At 39.1% G+C, this 25,596-nt stretch overlaps 1 protein-coding gene across 1 annotated transcript in view; it reads left to right on the top strand.

Annotated features, from left to right (window-relative positions):
• The window catches only part of CFI (complement factor I), a 63,966-nt gene that overhangs the window by 28,767 nt on the left and 9,603 nt on the right, over positions 1-25,596 (top strand). The window contains exons 3-9 of the mRNA XM_058550629.1: positions 5,480-5,759; positions 7,308-7,461; positions 10,337-10,518; positions 11,377-11,487; positions 11,629-11,739; positions 19,748-19,768; positions 24,201-24,230. Coding sequence (XP_058406612.1) covers positions 5,480-5,759; positions 7,308-7,461; positions 10,337-10,518; positions 11,377-11,487; positions 11,629-11,739; positions 19,748-19,768; positions 24,201-24,230 — 889 coding nt within the window. The remainder of the gene's footprint in view (positions 1-5,479; positions 5,760-7,307; positions 7,462-10,336; positions 10,519-11,376; positions 11,488-11,628; positions 11,740-19,747; positions 19,769-24,200; positions 24,231-25,596) is intronic.

Here is a 25,596-nt window from a genome sequence, read left to right as displayed (position 1 = left end):
TCTATTCATAGGATAGACGTGAAAAACAAAAGAAGAGGGGGCCGAGGAAACAAGAGGTAAAGCTGAATTGCTACATATTGGGGTTGAAGAGGAGATTGTTTTGGTTCTTTGTTTTCTAATGACCAACCTTCACTCTAAAATGCTTCGTTGTAGTCCTGCCTAGAATAAAAAGACAAAGTTCACGTAAAAATAATTGCTCTATCGGGGCCGGCCGGGTTGCGCAAGTGGTTAAGTGTGTGCACTCCGCTTCGGTGGCCCGGGGTTCGCCTGTTTGGATCCCAGGCACGCACCCTGCACGCCTGGCCATGTTCAAGCCTTGGCCTTGTCAGGCCATGCTGTGGCAGCGTCCCATATAAAGTGGAGGAAGAGGGCACAGATGTTGGCTCAGGGCCACTCTTCCTCAAGAAAAAAAGGGGAGGATTGGCATCGGATGTTAGCTCAGGGCTAGTCCTCCTCACAAAAAAAAAAAAAAATTACTATATCATTAAAAATTGCTATAACATTAAATATTATTATTTATTAGCAGCATGCTAGGCTGCTTTGATTCTCCAGTATCTCTGCAGCACATGTTCCCGTGATCACCGTGGTGGGGCAAGAGAATGTTGGGTCGTTGAGCACTGGCAATTAAATGCTTCTACCTGAAACAAATATATGTTACTTCAGCTCACATTTCATCAGCCAAAGCAAGTCACCACCATGGCCAGCCTCAAGAAGGAAGTGCAAGCTTCCCATTTGCCTGGAAGAAGAGTAAAATAAGATTTTAGTAAACAGTGTTAACGTTTACCACAAAGATAAACGTTAAAAAATACTTTTATCCACCACCCCATCTTATACCATTAACTACCCACATAATAGTAGTTATCATTTTAGTATCTGTCATTGCAGGAGGGAAGGAAGTGAAAAGGCCATATAATTTCAGTGATGATTTAGATAATTTTGCTTGTTATTAATCTTAATAGCATCTACATACATTGGAAAGATAGGTGTACATGAATGTACGAGGCATAGTTTATATTCTATCTTCAGGCAAAGACTGATGTAAAAATATATTTACAAATCCCATTAATAACATCCTTAAAGATCATTAGCCCACTGCTCTAGACACTGAGGACCCATAGACAAATTGACTTACCCAGTCCTTTTAGAGTTAAAGCCCACTGTCACCACATTTTACACAGTGGATAAACAAACCTACTCTCACTGTACCCAGCCATTGCCCCACAATAATTTTCTCTCTCTCCTTCGATGATTGCCATTGTCGACAGTCACTGTATTGGTGTTAGCTGTTATCATCGACCTGAAATTTAAAATGGTAATATCATCATAAAATTGGTTCCAACTTATAATAGGAAATTGTACAAATAGGAAACTGCTTGATTTCTAAGGCAATCTTCTCCATCATGCTCTGATTACCCCTGCTCTTATCCTCTCCTCGACCGTGTTTCAACAATTTTGCTCCCTCTCTCTTAAAGCTTCAATCTTTCCCATTCTGTTAGATTCCTGACTTGAGCCTAGAATTATGATAAAATCTCTTCTATCCCAACAACAACAATCTCTCTTTACCGTAAGTCCCTTCATGCTACTGTCCCATGCATTGTTTCCTCCTTCAAAGCCTAACACTTAATCTTTTCTCTACTGGAAGCATAATGACATTCTTTTTCATTTAATTATTTTTTATGAAATTATTTCATGCATATAGTTTACAAAGGCAAATAATACCATAAAGCTTAAAACCGTGGTGATATTTTAAATGTTTAACAATTGGTTGGGCATAGACACTGAGCAGTCAAATAAGATCAATTATCCTTGCTTAAAACGTCAAATACCCCATCACACCCCTCCTCACCCCTGATTCTCTCTGTCCAGAGACAACTACTTTCAAATCTTCGCTGTTTCTTCTGCTGTTTTCATCAGATTCCTTAATAACGTGTTCATACAACCATTTCTTTTAATGAGTCCCCTGGTTATTTAGCCACTCCATCTTTTCAGTGATACTAAGTGCCTCAATTCCTCCGCTTTTCTGGGGTTCTGCAGAGTGAATTTGCTTTATTCTGATGGCTTGCCCTCGTTAGGCTTGGGTTTCGGTTCTCTCTGGTCTGCTAAATCCGTCACCACCAGCCCACCTGCTGTCCAGCTTCCAACGTTTGATAACATCTCGAGTCTGTAGTCCTCTTCCCATTCTCTGTGGCCTTATTGGTTATGTCTTTTAAAGAAATCCTCTTGGGGCCGACTCGGCAGGCACAAGCGGTTAAGTGAGCGCGCTCCGCTGCGGCAGCCCGGGGTTCGCCGGTTGGGATCCTAGGCGCGCAGCGACGCACCGCTTGTCGGGCCATGCTGTGGCAGGCGACCCATATAAAGTGGAGGAAGATGGGCACGGATGTTAGTTAGCTCAGGGCCGGTTTTCCTCAGCAAAAAGAGGAGGATTGGCAGATGTTAGCTCAGGGCCGATCTTCCTCACCAAGAAAAAAAAATCCTCTTACTCTCATTTTAATGGGGCTTGGAGAGGTAGCAGAGATGTTTTTAAAGCCTGTGTTCAGTCTCCCATGTCTAAGCACAAGACCAATCAAAGCAGTCAGCCTGTACTTCTGCTGCCATTTCTTCACTTCCCATTCCAGCCTCAGCTCACCAAGGTCTGTTTCTGCCTCTGACATTACACTAAAACTATTTCTTCAAAGGATCCCAATGACTGTTGTTCATCAAATCAGTGTCCTTACTCTGCCTTCATCCTCTGAAGCCCTCTGCAGCACTAGATACCCGAGTAACACCCCTCCGGCTGGGAAGCAAAGTTTCCTTTGCTTGTTCCACTTCTTCAGCTCCTTAAATGTAAATTCTCCTCGATGTTCTAGCTTTGTTGGACTTTTTTCACCATTTGTTCAATGAATACCTGGACCCCCAGGTATTCTTGTGATTCTTGCCACCGGGCCGGCCCCAAGAGGATTTTTTTAAAAGGCATAACCAATAAGGCCAAAGAGAATGGGAGCTGGGAGGAAGGAGAAGCTTTCACCTGAAATGAAAGCCCGAGTTTCAATGATCCCAGGACATTGTAATTGCTGTTATATGACTGCTCCTGGGACTGAAAGTCTTTTAATTTTTTCATTTTTGCTCTAATCTAAGAGTGACTGAAAAGTTATGACACTTGCCCAAGTTTCTATCTAAAGACCAAGGGAAAATGAGACCTCAGAAAGGATTTAAAGGGATACAGGTGGGAAAGGATCTAGTTGTTTTCTATTTGCACCCAACTGGAGTGTTGCTCTTTCAATATAAGGGTGATGCATAAAAGGGTGATTATCCCTGCTGTCGGCGCACTCACAGCCTTGTCAGTGGAAGATACAGGAGCTAGGTGATCGTGGAAATTTCAACTCTAATAAGTGCTACAAAGGAGGTACATGGAACCACAAAAAGTATGTAAGTGGTAGACTTCATTCTAGATCAGTGTGTCAAAAGCCAGTGTAGTGAGGGACCAATTTGTTAAATTTTCTTGTCTCTACGGCTATTTAATGAAGTTTACTGAAAAGCATATTGGATAGAATGACTTTCACAGCTTTTGCAAATTTTTGCATGGTTTTAATTGACGAGTTTTTATTTGTCTTCATAACAGCATATAAGATCACTTGGTTTGTTTATGCCCTAGCTTGCTGTTACTGCGCTGGAGGGCGCTGAGAGAGAGGGGGCCCCTCATTGCTGGGAGCTGGGAGACTAGAGGACAGGACGCCCATCCTCCAGACAGGCGACCAGGGGACAGAGAGAGAGCACTGACTTTCTGCAACTGACTTTTGACCCAACTGGCCTGTTCCCGGCCCTCGTCATATTTCCTCTGGATTCCTGCAGGTCTAATTGGCCTCCTGCTGTCTGATCTAATCTCCAGAAAGATCTTCCTCAAATGCAAATTTGCTTCCCTGCTTAAAGTCCCTCAGTGGCTCCCTCAGGACCTGCTCCCTTCTCCCCCACCACCTCTCATTCTGTTCTCCAGCCTTGAACACCTCCAGTTCTCTTTCTCAGTCCTGCCTGGAGTGCCTACCCACCACCCCTCTGCCAGCTGACTCCTCAGTGCCCTCAGAACCCAGCCCAGGCATCAGCTCTTCCTGGAAATGTTCCCAAGCCTCCTAGTCAGGCAGGGGCCCAGACACTGTCTCATAGCATCCCCGGCCATGTCTGTCAGGGAGTGTCAGTCAGGCTGGCCTGTCTCCCCTCGGGTTGCTGTGCTCCTTAGGACAGGCACTTTCAGTCCTCTGTTCCTCACCTCAGGCCGTTCCCTGGAACAGAGTGGGGCTTACTAACTCGTTTATTGAATTAATTGATAAATGAGCTAATGATCTGTCTTCCAAGCTTCAGACCCACATTTCCCTTTCCTACAAAATACCTCCCAGGGGCACGTCCTTCAGACAACTCAGACTCAACAGGTAGCAAACCAAATTCATAAAGCTCTTCCTTAATGTCTATTTTGATTAATGGCTTTGTACACCCTTACAATCACTAAGCCTCAAAACATAGGACCCACCCTCAACCCCTCCGTGGATTAAATTCTCCAATCCTATGGCTTTTGTTTGCTCAAGTGTCTTTCAAACCATTCTCAGGCTCCATTCCTGCTGCCTCTTCCTCTCCAGTTTGCTGACCAGCGAGCACCCCATTTGAAGTACACACAACCATATATGCCCATTGGTTGGGACCGCTCACAATTCCCTAAATACCTTCTTCACCATCCCCCCTGGGTTTTACTAGCACTTGTCCCCCCTCACCTCGTTCAAATGCTACCACCTCCATGAGGCTTTTAAACTCACCCTGGAAAGACTTCCTCTCTCCCAGGCTGGTTCTCCGAGAGTAGTGTGATATCTGTGCCGCTGTCCTGTCACTTACCACAGTCTGCCTTGTACTCCAGTTATTATGCATGTTTCTGTCTTACCGCCTAGATATCAAGCCCTTAGAAGACAGAGCCCATGTCATGGTCATCTTAGCGGGATTTTGCGCATAGTAGGAGTTTAACAAATGGTTTTGCATTTATTAACAGAATTAATCCATTTCATTCATCAATTCATTCCATGAGACTATATTTAGGACCAAATTTGTTACTCCTTAACATGACTGATGAGATTTATTTATTTCTTTAAAGGCAGAATTTTATGTTGGCTTTAGGATAATAATAGCTCCCATTGATTTCATGCCTACTACCTGCCAACCGTTATATGCATATTATTTCTGATCCTTGCAATAACCTTACAAAATAGAAAAGATTATCCCTATTTTACTGATGAGGAAACCACGTGTCACAAGGGTAAGTAGCTTGCCCAAGGCCATATAGCTGTAAGTGCCCACACTGAGACTAGAAGCTAGGTTTGCCTGATTCTAAAAACCACCAGACCCCAGCACCCTCATCCATACTGCAGGGTAGGTGAGTCTGTTTTATTCTTTTCCTTCACTTATTCATCTTCAAAATGAAAGTTTTAGTTTGTTGCTAAATTAATGTTTGTTTTGTGTTTTATAGAATGCTCAGACATCAGACACATTTCCAGAGGATCTGGTGGAGAAAAAGTGCTTAACTGAAAAATACACACATCTCTCCTGTAATAAAGTCTTCTGCCCACCATGGCGGAGATGCATCCAAGGGGCCTGTAGTTGTAAACTCCCTTATCAGTGCCCAAAGAATGGTACCATGGTGTGTTCAACCAACGGGAAAAGCTACCCGACTTACTGTCAGCAAAAGAGTTTTGAATGTATTCGTCCAGAGGCAAAGTTTTTAAATAGTGGAACATGCACAGCTGAAGGTAGGGAAAGCCCGGTTTATCCTATGATATAAGAAGGAACTTGTCTATCATACTTTCTAGTAGAAAATACTTTTCCTATGAAATGTTATAATGACAACTTAAAATTCTTCTCTAGACCCTCAATAGTAATTGAGGTGATAACTAAAGAACTTAGGGGTCACCAGAATCTAGCCAGTCCTTGAGTCCAGAGCATGAGGCCCTGAGGCCAGTCCTCCCCCCTCAGTGCCCAGGCCACTCTCTGCTGCCTATCCCTTCCAAAGTATCCCCACTTTCACTTCCACTTGGCTAAAGGGATTATTCCCAGAGCCATTGAGTTGCTTCAGAAGCCAGTGAAAAAGTCTTTACGTGAGCTTGGTACTGATATGACACCCTCCCCTGGACCTCTGGCCCCAATAATTTCTTCCAGTATCCATCCCACCAGCCCCTACCCCTCTCCCTAGTCCTGACTCCATTGCAATGCCCTGGCCAAGGGGAGCTCAGGGCACTGCTCACCTAGGACATACTCCAACCCAGCAAACTTGGCACGTCAGATCAGAGATCTTCTATACTCTGTCCAGGTGCCTAATGTAGCAAGGAGGCCGGGACTCTACCATGTGGATTCATGGAATGGTCAAGGTTAGGGATCTCACTGTCAGTCAGCTATAGTTGCAAGCCCCTCCAAGCCCCACCTCGGTTATCGACAAGCTGTGTGACTTCTCTGGGCCTGTTTCCACATCTGTAAAAGGTGGATAATAGTAGTTCCTAACTCGTAAGACAGTCGTAAGACTCTCATGAAAATTAAATAAGACGATGTATGCAAAGCTCTTCATACAGCGTTTGGTGCACGGAAAGTGCTCATGAAGTTTCAGCGAGGACAGCAAAGCCCAGGCTCACTGTCTTCTGACATTAGTCATCACCGACGCTTCATGAATTTACAGAGGAACACTTAGAACATTCTTGTTAAAGGTACCACGACACACACCAGCACCCTGTAGCCTAAGTATTTTTGTGATGTTGAGTTAAGATGCTGAGGTATTGTGAGCAAGTACTGTGAACTACCTGAGCCCATCTCTATTACCTACTGGAGGGGGGAAAGCAACATGGAGATTATTTTGTCAGTGTCAGACTTTTGTTCTCTAGAGTATACGAGAATGCATAAACCTTTCCGACATTTGCATTATTTGTTTGGCTTACTTTCAAGAGCACGGACTTTGGAAGGAGATCAATACACCAGGTTCAGATTCCAGCTTCACCGTTTAAGCGAGTAACTTAACCTCATGTGTAAGGATGGAGGAAGTTAGGTTCTTCTTGTGTAAAAATGAGGATGAATATCAGCTTAATCTGCACAGGGTTAATGTGAGAATTTCATGATATTCTGTATAACCGGGTGGCACAGCCGCTGACACATAATAAGCCCTCATAAAATAACTGCCTACCATAATTTGTTAAAACCTTCCTGGTGTTGAAAGTTAATTTGAAATTGTGTATTTTATTATTTTAAAGGCTTCTAATCAAGAGGAGAAAATGTGAATGCCTAAATATTGCTCATTCTTTCGGTTTTTAATTTAGGGCAATTTAGTGTTTCCTTGAAGTATGGAAATACAGATTCAGAGGGATTTGTTGAAGTAAAACTTGTGAACCAAGAGAAGAAAATGTTTGTATGTAAAGAGAACTGGAGCATGACACAGGCCAACGTGGCCTGCCTCGACCTTGGATTTCAACTGTGAGTGTTCCTTTCAGCAAGTTTTCCCAGGGTCAATTTTATTGTTCCAACTATTTGTTTTTTGATTGCCTAATCTTTCAGTGCCTCTATTTCCTCATATGTAACCTGAGAATATTAACTGCCTGCCTTATAGCCTCATTCTGAGGATTAGACGTGTTCATGTTTGCCTGGCACTGAGAACACTGCTGAGCACGGAGCACCCGTACGCACTGTTAAAGGATCTGGATACCAGTCCTTGGCTGATTCGGAGACTTGAAAAAACACTCACTACTGTCTGTCTCTACTCATCTGTAATGACGTCTACTTCTTCATACCTTATACTGCTTACTTATGCCTTCTCTCTTTTTTTCTTGATCAACCTTGTAGAGATTTGTCTATTTGATTAGTGTTTTTTTATTTTTATATTTATAAATTGTCTCGTTTCTTTATTTTCAACTTTATTAACTTTTGCTATTATCTTTGGCTGTCTCTCTTCTTTTCTCTATTGTATTTTTTCTAATTCCTTGAGTTAAATGCTTAGCTCACCAATTTTCAATTTTTATCATTTTCTGCTCTAAGCATTTAATTAAGCAAATTTCCCTCTAGATAATGCTTCCTCTGCATGCCATCAGCCTCAATTAGTGGTATTTTATTTATTGTTCAGTTCGAAATAGTTCCTAATTTTCCATATAATTTCTTCTTCGACCCATATGTAATTTAGAAGTTTCTTTTTTTACTTTCCTAATGAATATATTAGTTTGTTTTTGGTTAAATTTTTGTTATAGATTTCCTATTTAATCATATTGTGGTCAGAGCATGTCTCTCTATGAGACAATTGTTTAAATATTTGTTGAGACTTGCTTTGTGCTGAGTATATTTTAAATGTGTCATGTGCAGGGTTCTATATAATAGATATGTTATTCATTAGAATAAGTAAGCTTGTTAACTGCGTTGTTCAAATCTTTTCCCATTTATTTACTTACAAGCTTTCTGTGTCTTTATCTTTTACATGTGTCCCTTATAAACAGAACACATCTAGATTTTTTTTTAAAAATCCAGTATGACAATAACTTTCTGAGAAGTTTAGTCATTTACATTATTGTGATTATTTACATTGCTGAATTTATTTTTCCTATCTTATTTTGGGCTTATTATTTACCCTGATTTTTCTGTGCTCTTGTTTCTTCCTTTTCTAACTTCTATTAGGTTAATAAAGTTATGGGTTTTTTTTAATCTTCCCCCTTTTCCTCCTCTACGTGGTAGAAATTATATACATTCTATTTCTATTCCTTTAGTGGTTATCTTTACATTTATACCATGAATCCTTGACTTAGGAAGTCCTCTCCCTTTTCAGGAATATACAAAGAATGTCATTACCCTACCAAGTTTCCAGTATTTAGTTCCACCTTATTTTTATACAACCCTGAAGTTAACTGCTATCATTCTAAATAAGCAGTTACTATTACTGTTGTTTGGTCAGTGCTTTCTCAGATCTACTTCACATTTACCAACTTCTTAGTTTATTGTTGCTTCTTATGTCTCACTCCTTCATTCTGGATTCAATTTCTTCTTCCTAAAACACATCTGCTAGTAGTTCATTAGTGAGAGTCTCTCATCATTAAATTGAGCCACAGGGTATTTCTGATTTTTGATAGTTTGTGACCTACAACCTATGATTCAACCAAATGGTAAACTCTCTCAGCCTTTGATCTCTCAGACTTTTGTTCTTTTCATATTTTGCATAAGCTCATGGACAGACTTCTCTGATTTCAGCCAGTGGGTATTTCCCTTACTGCCTTAAGAGCTCATTGAGGTCATTTATTAGATTTATCTAGTACTTCTAGATAGTTTTATGGTGAGAGATTGTTCAGCTGTCACATTGCCCCAAGTGGCTCTCATTTGTTCTCATATTTTGATGCTGTTTGGCACAGTTTCATTAGGGATCTGAAATAATTAAAAATACTGTTCTTGTTCTCTTTAATTGTTCTCTTTTTCCCTTTCATTCTAATTTGTCTGATATTTATATTGCCATTACTGCTTAATTTTTGTTTACATTTGCCTGATGCATCTTTGCTCAACTTTTTATTTTTAACTCATTTTTCTCCATGTACTTCTAAAGAGAAGCAGGGAGCAATTGAATGGGCTGGAGGGATAGTTCACCGTAACTCATTATCTCTAAGGTCTTGGGTCATAGAAGTAGTCTTTTACCTGTACAAATTCTGAACTATTTGAGAAGTCCAAACAATGGCATATAGATGCCAAAATATCACCTCAATACCGTCATGGCTGAATTGAGGATGTAGCTTAGTATAAAAGCAAAATGGACCTGCCAGAATGAAACTAACTTAACCTCCCACATCCTAGGCAAAAACAAAGCCAGCCAGGTAAACCTCACAGCCCAGGGCAAGTGGAGGGGCCCCCAAAAGGAAAAGACGGAAGATCTGGGCTGCCGTTGCCTAATTTATATTTCCAAAATTCCCTGATCAAATTACTCCACTCCCTTTCCTGGAGAGAAGAGGAATTAAGAGATGGAAGAGAGGCCAAGAATGACACATCTCAGGTTAGAAGGAAACATCCAGAGTGTGGAAAAAGAAATATTCCTCCTTCACAAGAAACAGAGGAGAGGAAACCAATATTTGCTGAGTGTGTGCTGTGTTTCGAACTTTGGCTAATCATTTTAAATTGATTGTTTTAGTTAATCTTTACAAAGCTTGGTGAGATGGTTATATTCTCTTTCAGGGGAAGTGATTGAGGCTCAGAGAATTTAAGCATCTTGCTCAATCTATCACTCATATGTAGAAAATGGGAGGAAATTAGTCCCTTACCTCCCAGACTGCAGTTATAAATGCCAAGGACTAATAATTCCACCCTAATGTCCCATTTCTTCTGTTTGCAGAGGAGCTCATGATACTCAAGGAACATTTCAATTTCCTGAAGATCTCCCCCCAGGTTCCACTGAATGTCTGTCTGTGCGTTGTCAAGGATTAGAGACCAGTTTGGCTGAATGTACTATTAGTAAGAGAGAAACTACAAGCGCCCAGGATTTAGCTGGTGTGGTGTGTTACACACAGAATGCAGGTTGGCAGAGTTCTTGCCTGATATGTTCCCTTGCTTCAAGGTTGTTTATTTTGCACCAAGTCTGTAGTAAACAAACTAATGATGAATACCCAATTGCCAGTCACAGAGGCAAAATCATGTTTTGGGTTTTAGAGCCTAAATTGGTGCTTTTCCCCTATTGTACCTTTTCACCATTCGGATATTCCTTTTATCCAGGTTCCTATGTGGGAAGCAAACTTGTTTGACTTCCCTTTGCTTCCTTGAACATCTGGTTTGAAGTTAATATCGCAAACACAAGTCAATCAGACATCAGAAGAAACCTCACAACACCTCTGAGAGGTCCAGCCTATACACGTCCCTTTAAAATGGTTAAGTGACCACATCCGTGCCTCAGTTTCCAGGCACTCACTGCCACTTTTCTTCTCCACCCGGACAGTGGAGTATTTTAGCCATATATGTGGTGTTGAAGGCCAAAGCCTCTTTTGGTGCTAAAAAAAGTACCATCAAAATGTAAACAGCACTGCCCGAGCAAGTCTTGGGGTGGGGTGGAGAGTAGTGTGCAGCCTGAAAGGGAGGCTGAACGCGTGTCTGCCCCTCGGCTGGGGCTCTTGATTCCTGAACCCTCCCCATCCCAGTGAGTATAGACCTCCACAACAGATGCTGGTTTTCAGAGACAGTGTTAGGGCCTCCACAAGCCAGCTTTGGCATTTCTTTTCCTTATTAACCACATACTTTATGGTGATGCTACCCATATATTTTATATCATTTTTTTATTTGATGCCTGACTTTATCTTAACGTCCCCATTATTCCAAAAATGTGATAAAGATGCCACCCACCCTCCATAAGTAAACTTCACAAAGATAATTCCTACTTTACAGTTTTGCCAGGTGACTCCTTTCAGTGTGTGAACGGGAAACACGTTCCTCAAAAGAGTGCCTGTGACGGTGTCAATGACTGTGGAGACCAGAGTGATGAGCTGTGCTGTAAAGGTAGGGAGACAGCAGCCCTTACATCCCCCAGAAGCAGTCTTCGGGCGAAAAGAGTAGGAAGGGTTTTACCGTTGAATTTGAGACTGCATTTCCTTCCATTTTGAGAGTGAAAACACCCCTCTTCTGCTTGTGTCTGCATAGGGTGCCGAGGCGAAAGTTTCCTGTGTAAATCGGGAGTTTGTATCCCAAAGCAGTACAAGTGCAATGGTGAGATGGACTGCATCACGGGAGAAGACGAGGTCGGCTGTGAAGGTAATTCAAAGTTTCATGGGCATTTTTTTTCATTATTCGATTTGGGAATTCTGAAACTTTCTTTTTGGTTGATTGTGATGTTAAGTGACCACAGAAGCGTGTAGCTGGAGCAGTACTCCTGAGTGGGCATTTGAAGAACTACAGAATGTTCTTCTCTCATATTTTCATTTATTAAATATTTATTTGTTATTTCAGTCTTTTTATTAGAAAACTTCCCACACAACAAAAATAGACAGACTATTAGAATGAACCCATATGTACCCATCTCCCAGCTTCAACAACTATCAATATTTTGCCAGTCGTGTTCAGCTTGTTTGTTTGTTTATTTTAAAGCAAATTTCAGATATCATGTCACTTCACCTAAATACATCTCTAATGATAAAAACACTTTATATATACAACCATCCTCTCATTAGTACACCTGAAAATAATAATAATTCCCTAACACTGTTTTATAATAGCCCATGTTCAAATTTTCCCAACTGTCTCAAAAATGTCTTTTTAGAATTAATGTGTTTGAATCAGGATCCAAAAATCTAACATTGTGTTTGGTTATTAAGTTTTTAAAGTCTCTTTTATTCTTTAGGAGTTATCCACCCATCCACCTCCTGTTTTTGTCATGCTATTGATTTTTTAGAGAAAGTAGTCATTTGCCTACAGGATGTTCTTATTCTGGATTTATAGAGACTTGATTAGATGTAAAGTTCAATATTTTAAGCAAGAATTCTCAATGGGTGGTACTGTGTTCTTCCCATCACATAAATGTCTTGCTGTCTGGTTATCCCACTTCTCACAGTGCTAAGATTGATCACTGGATCAGCTTAGTCCCTGCTTTAAGAAGTGCCCCCACAGCCTTTCACCTTCATGGTTTTAGGCAGCCTTTGTGGTTGTTTCCTAGATCCACTTTGTGGGTAGAGACTGTAAAATGGTCATTTCTAACTCAGTATTCCTTCTGCATTTATTAACTGGAAATCTATAGAGAAATTTCCTTCATCAACTATTTCATTTCCATGAAATGCAGTTCATAGTAGAAAGGCAGAATAATGTTTAATTCTTTCCCTTTACGTACCAAGTTGCAGGGCAGTGAGTTGATGCCCTTTGCTTTCTGGCGCTAACTGGAAAACCTCCAATGGTGAAAAACATTTACTAGGTACCCATTTTGTGCCACGTAGACTGACTTCTTGCTCCCATCGATGCTTTCTGGAGGAAAAATCTCTCTAAGTTGTTATATTCATCCATTTACTCAATGAATGTGTATTAAGTTCTTACGATGTGTGCCAGGCCCTGCTCTAGGTGTTGGAGTGATGATAGTGAATAATATTTCAAAAATCCCTGCCCCTTCATAGATCCTACATTCTAGTATGGGAAGAGAGATGATAAACAAGAGAAATAAGTCAAATATCTAGTAAAATAATAAGTACTAAGAAGACAAATAAAGCAAGGAAAGAAGATATAAAATGTTTGGGGGTAAGTTCTAAAATTTTAGGTAAGGAGCCTGAGAAGCCTCGCTCAGGGAGGGTACTCTTAGGCAAAGAGTTGAAGGTGCTGATGGAGCTAGCCGTGCAGAGTCTGCAGAGGAGTGTTCTAGGCGGCGGCCACAACCAGGGCGGTGTTCCTAACGTGCGAACATTCCAGTATGTTTGAGGAACAAGCAGCAAGGAGGCCAGTGTGGCAGGCATTACAGGCGGTGCTCGTGAGATCAAAGGAGAGGCAGGAGGAGAGGCTGGAGAGGCGCTTGGGGTGGGGAGCTCAGGGCAGATCAAGTAACCCCGTTAGCGGCTGGAAGGGGGACTTCAGGCAGAGGAGCGGCATGCTCTAACTTACCTTTTAAATCCAGATTCCTCTGGCTGCTGGGTGGGGAATGGGCTGTCCCAGGGCCAGGGGAGAAGTGGGAGACCAGTCAGGAAGCTATTGCAGTAATCCAGGTGGGAGATGATAGTGACTAGGATGACTCATTAGGAGTGGAAAGGATGAGAAGCAGTCAGATTCTGGAAATATTTTGAAGCTGGAGCCAAAAAAATTTGCTGATAGATTGGATGGGGGTGTGAGAACAAGCGAGCAGTCAAGGATGACTCTAGCGGTTTTGGCCCGAGAGCTGAAATGATGGAGCTGCTTTCAGCAAAGGTGGGGAAGGCTGCCAGAGACATGGTTGTGTTTACGTCCACCTCATTGATGGACGTCTCCAGTGGTGTGCTCGTCAGTGCTTACCAGCTGGCTCTGGAAAGGGAGGGGGCCCCCTGACTTGTAGCTTTTCTATGGTGTGAATACTCCCACCATGGGTGATTTCAAGCCATTGACGTGGTGTCACAGAACACAAGCTGGGAAGTGACACAACGGCCTCTTGTGTGGTGGTAGAGTTTGTGTCAGGACACCACCGAGTTACTGTTAACTGTTTACCGTAGTTTTCTGTACTTGTCTTCCCTTCCCTTCCCAATGGTAAACACCTGGAAAACAGAATCTACCTCATTATTTTCATATTCTAAACATCCTAGGTAAAGTGCCTTACACATAAACATTAAATAAATGTTGAAGATATGTATGGATAAATGAATTGATATTAATTATATTTTGACATTTCTTGGTATGCCTAGTATTTGACTTCACTGAAATTTTGTTTAATTTCCCATTGATATCTGTTCTTAAACTAAAAAACACACTTTTTCGGATTTCAAGTCATATTTCTTTTAAAGGATATAGACGCAGTTGAGCAAAATACTTTTATGTTCATTAAATGTAGATAAATCCTTAGTAAAGAGAGGAGAGAGAGAAATTTCAAAAAGTTTTTCAGGGAGAAGTGGAGGACAGTAAACCGCAACTTTTGCCAGTGAAGCTTGATGGCTTTCATCCCCCTGGTTTTATCGAGATGTAATTGACATCCAGCACTGTATAAGTTTAAGGTGTGCGGCATAATGACCTGACACACATATTTTGTGAAATGATTACCACGATAAGTTTAATTAACATCCATCACCCCATATAATCACAAAAAGAAATTTTTTTTCTTCATGATGAGAACTTTTAGGATTTGCTCTCTAAGGAACACCCGGCTCTCCCATACAGCAGTGTTAGCTATCGTCACCATGCTGTACATCTCATCCCCAGGACCTATTTACCTTCTAACTGGAAGTTTGTACCTTTTGACTGCCTTCACCCGATTCCCCACCCCCAAACTCTGCCTCTAGTAACTACAAATCGGATCTCTTTTCTATGAGTTTGGTTTTGTAGATTCCACGTGTAAGTGAGATTATGCAGGACTTCCCTTTCTCTGAAGCACTACAGTTTAATTTCACTTCTTCAGTATAATAATATTTTGGAGTTCCTTCTCCTCCTCCTCCTCTTCTTATGCCCTCCCTCCCTCCCCTCCTTCTCCTCCTGACTTCAACTATAAAGTTTAAGGTCAAAGATCATAATTTGTTAGTTTATCAGGAAAAAACTCCTACTCAAGGAAGAAACTACAACATAAATCTTACTTTTCTTAACAATTTCTTGAATCCATATCAAAAATACATTTACAACTGTCATTGTTACCTCAGTCAACCCTTTTTCAGCGTGAGCTCTGCCTTTTCTATTTCACTGATTGTTCTAATATTTCCCTCTCTAAGAAAGAGCCAGTGACAGTAGACATGTAAAATAAATATATTAATATATTCACTGGTCTCTCCTTTCAGTAGACAGATCAGAATCACTAAACCAAGGGAGGCTTGGTGTATATCTTGACTTCATTGAGCATTTATAAGCCCACCTTTTATTAATATAAGTTAAAAAGAGTTATACATTTTGCATAACTGTATAGTAAGTGTGCTGTCGGGTGTGTGTTCAAATATATCTAAAATACAAATCTCTTTTTAAAACTCAAGTCAGTGATGTCCTTGCTGTGGTGAAATTGATGTGTGTTTAAATGCAAGATGAAACGTTTGTTATGCAGTATTAAAAATCAAAGTATGATGGAATACTGAGGTTTCCTTTTATCGTTTTGTGTTAATTTAAGTTGTTACACTATTTCTGAAATATTAACGATTTTTGTATATTTTGTATTAGTGAAAAGTGTCTCTTTGCTATAGTGATATTTTGTTTTGTTTTCAGGAGCTGAACACATTGAAATTCATGGTAAATCTATTTTTATAATAGAAAATTTGTATTATAGAATTGAAAACAAGAATAAGTGTTATAGCTTTTATGATATATGTTTAACATATTGATATATGGTATGCACTTTTCTCAAAAATTATCCTTTGCTGGGGTAAATTTTGGGGGATTTTTGTTTTCTGGGTTTTTACCTGCAGCTCAAGGTAAAAATGTTACTAAATTTTAGGATATTGCAGAATTGAAACAAAACATAGGTACTGCTGTCTTCTTATATTTTAATGTAACTATTTTTTCCACAAATTATTATTACTTTTTTATTGAGGTTACATTGGTTTATAACATTATATAAATTTTGGGTGTACACCGTTATATTTCGACTTCTGTATAGACTGCATCGTGTTCACCACCAATAGTCTAGTTTCCAACCATCACCATATCAAGGTGCCCCTTTACCCCTTTCACCCTCCCCACACCCCTTTTCCCTCTGGTAATCACTCATCTGTTCTCCATATCTATGTGTTTGCTTGTTGTTTATCTTCCACATGTGAGTGAAATTATGTGGCATTCATCTTTCTCTGTCTGACTAATTTTGCTTAGCACACCCCCTTCCCCTCAGGTAACCACTAAATCACTAAACCAAGGGAGGCTTGGTGTATATCCTGACTTCATTTAGCATTTATAAGCCCACCTTTTATTAATATAAGTTAAAAAGAGTTATACATTTTGCATAACTGTATAGTAAGTGTGCTGTCAGCTGTGTGTTCAAATATGCCTAAAATACAAAACTCTTTTTAAAACTCAAGTCAATGATTTCCTTGCTGTGGTGAAATTGGAGTGTGTTTAAACGCAAGATGAAACATTTGTTATGCAGTATTAAAAATCAAAGTAGGGTGGAATACGCGGTTCCCTTTTATCTTTTTGTAAGTGTTAATTTAAATTCTTATACTATTTCTGAAATATTAACAATTTTTGTATATTTTGTATTAGTGAAAAGTATCTCTTTGCTACAGTGATTTTTTGTTTTGTTTTCAGGAGCTGAACATATGGAAATTCATGGTAAATCTATTTTTATAATAGAAAATTTATATTACAGAATTGAAAACAAGAATAAAGTGTTATAGTTTTTATGATATATGTTCAACATATTGATATATGGTATGCATTTTTCTCAAATAAAAACTATCCTTTGCTGTGGTAAATTTTGGGAGATTTTAGTTTTCAGGGTTTTTACGTGCAGCTCAAGGTAAAAATTTTACTAAATTTTAGGATATTGCAGAACTGAAACAAAACAAAGGTACTCCTGTCTTATATTTTAATGTAACTATTTTTTCCACAGATTATTATCACTTTTTTATTGAGGTCACATTGGTTTATAGCATTATATAAATTTCAGGTGTACATCATTATATTTCGACTTCTGTATAGACTGCATTGTGTTCACCAACCATCACCGTACCAATGTGCCCCTTTACCCCTTTCATCTTCTCCACACCCCCTTTCCCTCTGGTAACCACTCATCTGTTCTCCATATCTATGTGTTTGCTTCTTGTTTATCTTCCACATATGAGTGAAATTATGTGGCATTCCTCTTTCTCTGTCTGATTAATTTTGCTTAGCATAATACCCTCAAGGTCCATCCATGTTGTCACAAATGGCACATCAATTTCTGGAATCCATATCAAAAATACATTTAGTCAACTGTCATTGTAACCTCAGTTTACGCTTCTTCAGCGTGAGCTCTGCCTTTTCTATTTCACTGATTGTTCTAATATTTCCCTCTCTAAGAAAGAGCCAGTGACAGTAGACATGTAAAATAAATATATTAATATATTCACTGGTCTCTCCTTTCAGTAGACAGATCAGAATCACTAAACCAAGGGAGGCTTAGTGTATATCATGACTTCATTTATCATTTATAAGCCCACTTTTTATTAATATAAGTTAAAAAGAGTTATACATTTTGCATAACTGTATAGTAAGTGTGCTGTCGGGGGTGTGTTGAAATATATCTAAAAGACAAAACTCTTTTTAAAACTCAAGTCAATGATTTCCTTGCTGTGGTGAAATTGGTGTGTGTTCAAATGCGAGATGAAACGTTTGTTATGCAGTATTAAAAATCAAAGTATGATGGAATACTGCGGTTCCCTTTTGTCTTATTGTAAGTGTTAATTTGTTATACTATTTTTGAAATATTAATGATTTTTGTATATTTTGTATTAGTGAAAAGTATCTCTTTGCTACAGTGATTTTTTTTGTTTTGTTTTCAGGAGCTGAACATATTGAAATTCATGGTAATCTTTTTTTATAATAGAAAATTTATATTACAGAATTGAAAACAAGAATAAAGTGCTATAGCTTTTATGATATATGTTTAACATATTGATATGTGGTATGCATTTTTCTCAAATAAAAACTATCCTTTGCTGTGGTAAATTTTGGGGGATTTTAGTTTTCAGGGTTTTTACGTGCAGCTCAAGGTAAAAATTTTACTAGATTTTAGGATATTGCAGAATTGAAACAAAACAAAGGTACTGCTCTCTTCTTATATTTTAAAGTAACTATTTCTTCCACAAATTATTACTTTTTTATTGAGGTCAGATTGGTTTATAACATTATATAAATTTCGAGTGTACATCATTATATTTCGACTTCTGTATAGACTGCATGGTGTTCACCACCAATAGTCTAGGTTCCAACCATCACCATACTAAGGTGCCCCTTTACCGCTTTCACTCTCCCCCCACCCCCTTTCCCTCTGGTAACCCTTCATCTGTTCTCCATATCTATGTGTTTGCTTGTTGTTTATCTTCCACATATGAGTGAAATCATATGGTGTTTGTCTTTCTCTGTCTGATTAATTTTGCTTAGCCTAATACCCTCAAGGTCGATCCATGTTGTCTCAAATGGCACATCAATTTCTGGAATCCATATCAAAAATACATTTAGTCTGGGGCTGGCCTGGTGGAGTAGTGGTTAAGTTGGCACACCTTACGTCAGTGGCCTGGGGTTCGCAGGTTTGGATCCCAGCATCAACCTGTGCACCGCTTATCGAGCCATGCTGTGGCAGGCGTCTCGCATATAAAGTAGAGGAAGATAGCCACGGATGTTAGCCCAGGGCCCATCTTCCTCACACATACACAAAAAATACATGTAGTTGACTGTCATTGTTACCTCAGTTTACCCTTCTTCAGTGTGAGCTCTGCCTTTCCTATTTCACTGATTGTTCTAATATTTCCCTCTCTAAGAAAAAGCCAGTGACAATAGACATGTAAAATAAATATATTAATATATTCACTGGTCTCTCCTTTCAGTGGACAGATCAGAATCACTAAACCAAGGGAGGCTTGGAGTATATCTTGATTTCATTTATCATTTATAAGCCCACCTTTTATTAATATAAGTTAAAAACAGTTATGCATTTTGTATAACTGTATAGTAAGTGTGCTGTTGGGTGTGTGTTCAAATATATCTGAAATACAAATCTCTTTTTAAAACTCAACTTAAAATGATTTCCTTGCTGTGGTGAAATTGGTGTGTGTTTAAATGCAAGATGAAACATTTGTTATGCAGTATTAAAAATCAACATGAGATGGCATACTGCGGTTCCCTTTTATCTTTTTGTAAATGTTAGTTTGTTGTACTATTTCTGAAACATTAATGATTTTGTATATTTTATTCAAGTGAAAAGTATCTCTTTGCTACAGTGATTTTTTTGTTTTGTTTTCAGGAGCTGAACGTCCTGAAATTCATGGTAAATCTATTTTTATAATAGAAAATTTATATTATGGAATTGAAAACAAGAACAAGGTGTTACAGCTTTTATGATATATGTTCAGTATACTGATATATGGTATGCATCTTTCTCAAATAAAATTTATCCATTGCTTTGGTAAATTTGGGGGTTTTTTTGTTTTTTTCTTAGGGTTTTTACGTGTGGCTCAAGGTAAAAATTTTACTAAATTTTGGAATATTGCAGAATTGAGACAAAACAAAGGTACTGCTGTTTTCTTATATTTTAATGTAACCATTTTTTCCACATATTATTATTTTTTTTTATTGAGATCACATTGGTTTATAACACTATATAAATTTCAGGTGTACATCATTATATTTCAACTTCTGTCTAGACTGTGTCGTGTTCACCACCAATAGTCTAGTTTCCAACCATCACCATACGAGGGTGCCCCTTTACTCCCTTCATCTTCCCCTCACCTCCTTCCCCTCTGGTAACCACTCATCTGTGCTCCTTATCTATGTGTTTGCTTGTTGTTTATCTTCCACATATGAGTGAAATCATATGGTATTTGTCTTTCTCTGTCTGACTTAGTTTGCTTATCATAATACCCTCAAGGTCCATCCATGTTGTCACAAATGGCACATCAATTTCTGGAATCCATACCAAAAATACACTTAGTCAACTGTCATTATACCCTCAGTTTACCCTTCTTCATTGTGAGCTCTGCCTTTCCTATTTCACTGATTGTTCTAATATTTCCCTCTCTAAGAAAGAGCCAGTGACAGTAGACATGTAAAATAAATATATTAATATATTCACTGGTCTCTCCTTTCAGTGGACAGATCAGAATCACTAAACCAAGGGAGGCTTGGAGTATATCTTGATTTCATTTATCATTTATAAGCCCACCTTTTATTAATATAAGTTAAAAACAGTTATACATTTTGTATAACTGTATAGTAAGTGTGCTGTTGGGTGTGTGTTCAAATACATCTGAAATACAAATCTCTTTTTAAAACTCAACTTAAAATGATTTCCTTGCTGTGGTGAAATTGGTGTGTGTTTAAATGCAAGATGAAACATTTGTTACGCAGTATTAAAAATCAAAGTATGATGGAATACTGCGGTTCCCTTTTATCTCTTTGTAAGTGTTAAGTTGTTATACTATTTCTGAAATATTAATGATTTTTGTATATTTTATGTTAGTAAAAAGTATCTCTTTGCTACAGTGACTTTTTTTGTTTTCAGGAGCTGAACTTCCTGAAATTAAAGGTAAATCTATTTTTAAAATAGAAAATTTATATTACGGAATTGAAAACAAGAATAAAGTGTTATAGCTTTTATGATATATGTTCAATATATTTATATATGGTATGCATTTTTCTCAAATAAAAATTATCCTTTGCTTTGGTAAGTTTTTGGGGTTTTTTGCTTTTTGTTTTGTTTTTTCTTTCCAGGCTCTTTGCGTGCAGCTCAAGGTAAAAATTTTATTAAATTTTGGGTTATGGCACAATTGAAACAAAACAAAGCTACTGCTTTCTTCTTATATTTTAATGTAACTATTTTTTCCACATATTTTTTTATTGAGGTCACAGTGGTTTATAACATTACATAAATTTCATGGGTACATCATTACATTTCAGCTTCTGTATAGACTTCATTGTGTTCGCCACCAAAAGTCTAGTTTTCATCCATCACCATACAAATGTGCCCCTTTACCCCTTTTGCCCTCCCCTCACCCTACTCCCCTCTGGTAACCACCCATCTGTTATCTGTGTCTATGTGTTTGCTGCTGTTGTTGTTGTTTTGTAACTGTTAACTGAGGATGATAACGACCATGGGTTACCAATAACCCAGCTTTAACACTAGTTTAGGCTCAGAGGCCTTTTCCACAGTGGGGTAAACTCATTCTCACACACCCCACCCACAGCCTGCTAACCAAAACCCACCCAAAGTGGAGCATTCCCTGGGCACTTCACCTTTGCCAAATACCCTTCTCCTCTTCCTTTACTTTTTCCTCAAAACCAAGGCAGCTCCTGAAGAAACTGCCAATAAAGGAAAGATAACACTCTCTCTGATAGGTATCTCTTATTCACTTTTGTAAGCCAGGTGTCCCCAAATCCTCCAGCTCTTTAGGGCCACCCTTTTCTTTATTATTCATACAAAATGACTACCAGAAGTTCATGGTCCTCCTCAGGATTTCTTAGACTCCTGGGGGACTTTTATATGCTCAAGATCAGCCCTGTTCTCAATGCCTAATCTCAGTTCTTTCCTTGTATTCCCTCCCTCTTGTCATTTTGCCCTTAAAGCTGCTGTTCTTTTTTTCCATCTTTCTTCCTTTTCGCCTTCCTTTCCTCTTTCCTTTCCTTCCTGGTTTCTTGGACCTCAGGGGCAAAGAGATGAGTTAATGAATCTCCTCAGCTCACTGCACAGGATCATCATTGGTCCAGACAAGGCCCCTCTCGTTTTATTTTTTATTTTTATTTTTTTCTTCACCCTGAGCTGACATTCGTTGCCAATCTCCCTCTTTTTTCCCTTGAGGAAGATTTGCCCTGAGCTAACATCTGTGCCAATCTTCCTCTGTTTTGTATGTGGGTTGCTGCCAAAGCATGGCCAACAATGAGTGGTGTAGGTCCGCGCCTGGGATCCAAACCCACCAACCTGGGCCAGCAAAGTGGAGTGTGCCGAACTTGACCACTACACCACAGGCCGCCCCCTCTCTCTTGTTTTATTTATTCTTCACCCCTGTACCTTACCTCCATTTCCCATAGGCCACCATTTTAATGTGATTTGATGTGTATATGCATTCTTATCCAATGTGTATTGTTATCTTGTGAGCATACATTTTTAATTCACATTGTATTGTGTTGTAAATCTCATATTTCCTTTTTTCTTTTCACAAAGCATTACTTTTTAAAGATCTGTCCATGTTGCTATGTGTCCATCTAATCCGTTGCTCCTAACTGCTACATAAAATCCTCTGTGGTGTTCATCTTTCATAGTTTAATCTCTGCTTCCTCAGTAATGGACTGTCAGCCCGCAATCACACTGCCATGAGCATCCTCTCTTTAAGGATGTGTGGGAGGATTTCTCTGAGACATCTCACCAGGCAAGGAATAGTTGGCTCTTGGGGAACGCATCTACTTAATTTGACTGACTAGTGCCTGCATGTTCTTCAGCAGAGCTGTTGTGGTCCTCATCTGTGCCAACGACGCTGGAGGGTTCCTCACCCCACTAACATTTAGTATTATCCAGCCTTCTGATTTTGCTGGTCTCATACTGTCAAGTGATATAGCATAGTTTACTAATTTGAATTTTTGAAATAACCAATGATCTTGAGTTTCTCTTCATATGCATACCAGCTTTTTGAGTTCCCTCTTCTTTTTTTTCCTCTATCCTTTAGGCAGTTCACATCTTCTGCCTCATTTCATATTGAGTTGCAGGCTTCTTTCTTGTTGATTTGCATTCCAGATATTAATACATTTTCAGTTTTAGACATTGCAAATACTGTCTTCCATTCTGTCACCTGTCTATTAACTTTGTCCATAGTGAGCTTTGTTGAATATAAATCTTCAATCTTTACATGATCAAAGTCATTGATTGTTTTTCTTATGGTTTGTGCTTTTGGAGCTCGTGCTGCTCTTCTGATCTCCAGTACACCTCAGCTACACTGGACTTTCCCCACCTTCCTTTGTGGAGTATTTAACATGAATGTTTGAGTCTTCTCTTTGATTCATGAAGGTGCTTTTGTGAAAGCTCTAAGCAGAGCCTCTCTCAGCCCCAGAAAATTACCTCAGCGTGTGGCATAACAGATACATGTATATCGCTCCCAAAAGTACTTGGGAAATCCAGGGATGAGATGTAGGATTGCAACCTCATCCAAGACACAGCAACACGTCAGTGGGACTCCATGGATTGTAACCTCATCCAAGACACAGCAACACATCAGTGGGACTCCACCTTCAAATCCCCGGGTCAAAGCAGTCATGATCCTGTCCATGACTGAACTGTTCTAGGGCAGCAGAGTGAAGACGGAATCATCCCATATAACTTCACGCAAAAGTCTAAGGGAGAAAGGAAGAAGAATCTTTTTTTGTTTTTGTTTGCTTTTGACTTCTGCATCCTCGATGCCTGATACTAACCATGCCTAATCCTGAAACCAATGAAATATCTTTGTTTGCATGATCCCTGTAAGAGGTGCCATATTACGTACAAAATGAGAGGATCCTTTTTAACGTCAGCTCAGGGCTCTTTTCGTCAGTGTCGGTGTGACTGCTCCCTACCTCACGGAAAGACCTTGTGAGTGCAGAGCTGAAAGAGCAGCTTTCCTTCTCTGACCTGGGCATTTTGCCTTCTCTAAATGCAGAAAACTGCAGCCCCATGAGTCTCACCATTCACTTGTACCAACAGACACTTCTAGTTTGTGCTGCAAAGTTTCCAACAGCTCATCTTGAGACTTCACAATTACCTAGCTATAGAAAGGCAATAAGACGATGTGCTTTGGGGATTTTGTACTATCCTTTTTAAAGGGAGAACAAGTTTTAAGACAGAAAATTATTATCAAAGTTTAAATGATTTTAATGATTTAATTTTTACTATAAATACATCTTTAAACATCGGAACTTTTGTTTTATTATAGAAGAAATTTTGACTGCTGATATGGATGCAGGTAGGTCAACATTGTTCATTTTTCCTAGTGGTTCACTGGTTTAAGTTTGCCTTTTCACGTCGCGTGTGTGTACATGTAAGGTAATATAACTGACTCAAGCAACAATTACCTTAGATATCAATTTAAATACTCTTTTCCCTTCCTTATCACTTTTAAGAAAAACAAGCATAAACGCTCCTCGAGAACTGCTTTTAAAAATGAGTTAATGCATATGGCTAATTTTGAAGTGAAAACAATACTCTAGTCCCACACAAAATTTTTCTATTTGTTATGAGATTTGTCAGGTCAGTTTTGTCAAAAACAACCAGATTTTAAGCATGACTCAGAACATACATTTTGAAATAGAAAAATAATAGATTTTAACTGAATTAACCTGTTCTTTTGCAATGTTTTAAACCATAATAACAAAAGGTCTGTGAAGATCTGTACCCAGGCCAGTTGTGCACTAAGAGCCGAATTTAATTAAAGTATTAAGTTCCTGGGCAGACAGTAGTTGATAAGAGCTTTTGGGTCAGAATGACTTGAGTTAAATCCTGACTCAGTTATTTATTAACTGTGTAACCTTAGGTGAGTAACTTAAGCTCAAATACAAATTGGGAATAAAATAGCTCCCTATTTTAGGGGGATTTTCAACTGAAGTTCATGTAAGACTGCCTTCCAACTGCCAGGCCCCAAAAATTAATTAACAATTTTTTTTTAATCAGGCAACTAGTGAAAGATGTAGATCTCAAAGCTATAGATATCAGTCAGAGGGATTTTCAGCAAAGGCCCTTTATTTTCTACTCAAGATAACATTAATTTTCAGATACTACTCCCACTACTGGTTCCAAGGTCCTCAATAGAGGAAGTCTCTCTTCTTTCAAAGGTCCAAGCAGAAATTTAAAACTTCCCATCACACCCTTCTCCCCACCCAGTTCTTAGGATGGGTGGGACCCAAAATATCTTCTATCCACATTTGTTCACAACTTCTCTCCCCTGAGGACCTACCTCCTTTGTATATGCTCAAAGTAATTGACAGTGATATTAATTTTCCTTTCACATTTGGGGCTAAGAAGCAAGTTTGCAAAAATTTTCATGACATGGTAAAATATAGAGAGAGCATAAGGAGAGCATCTTTACTTTACTTTCTTCCTTTGTCATGAATTTTCTTGCAAATTCAAGCCTTGCTCTACCACATTCTCCCAGTTACAAATGTGCCAGGTCTGAATGCTCACGGAGAAAGGAAACATCATCACATGTCAAGTGGCTACAGACACACCCCACTCCCAGCCTGATCCTGGCATGACCAGGGGTCCCTGGCACATTACCTCTCAGGGTTACTATGATGATTGAATGAGATAAACTATACACAAAGTACTTAGCATGA

This window comes from Diceros bicornis, chromosome 11 (genome assembly GCF_020826845.1).
Source record: "Diceros bicornis minor isolate mBicDic1 chromosome 11, mDicBic1.mat.cur, whole genome shotgun sequence".
NCBI lineage: Eukaryota > Metazoa > Chordata > Mammalia > Perissodactyla > Rhinocerotidae > Diceros > Diceros bicornis.
This window is presented reverse-complemented; position numbering and strand designations above follow the sequence as displayed.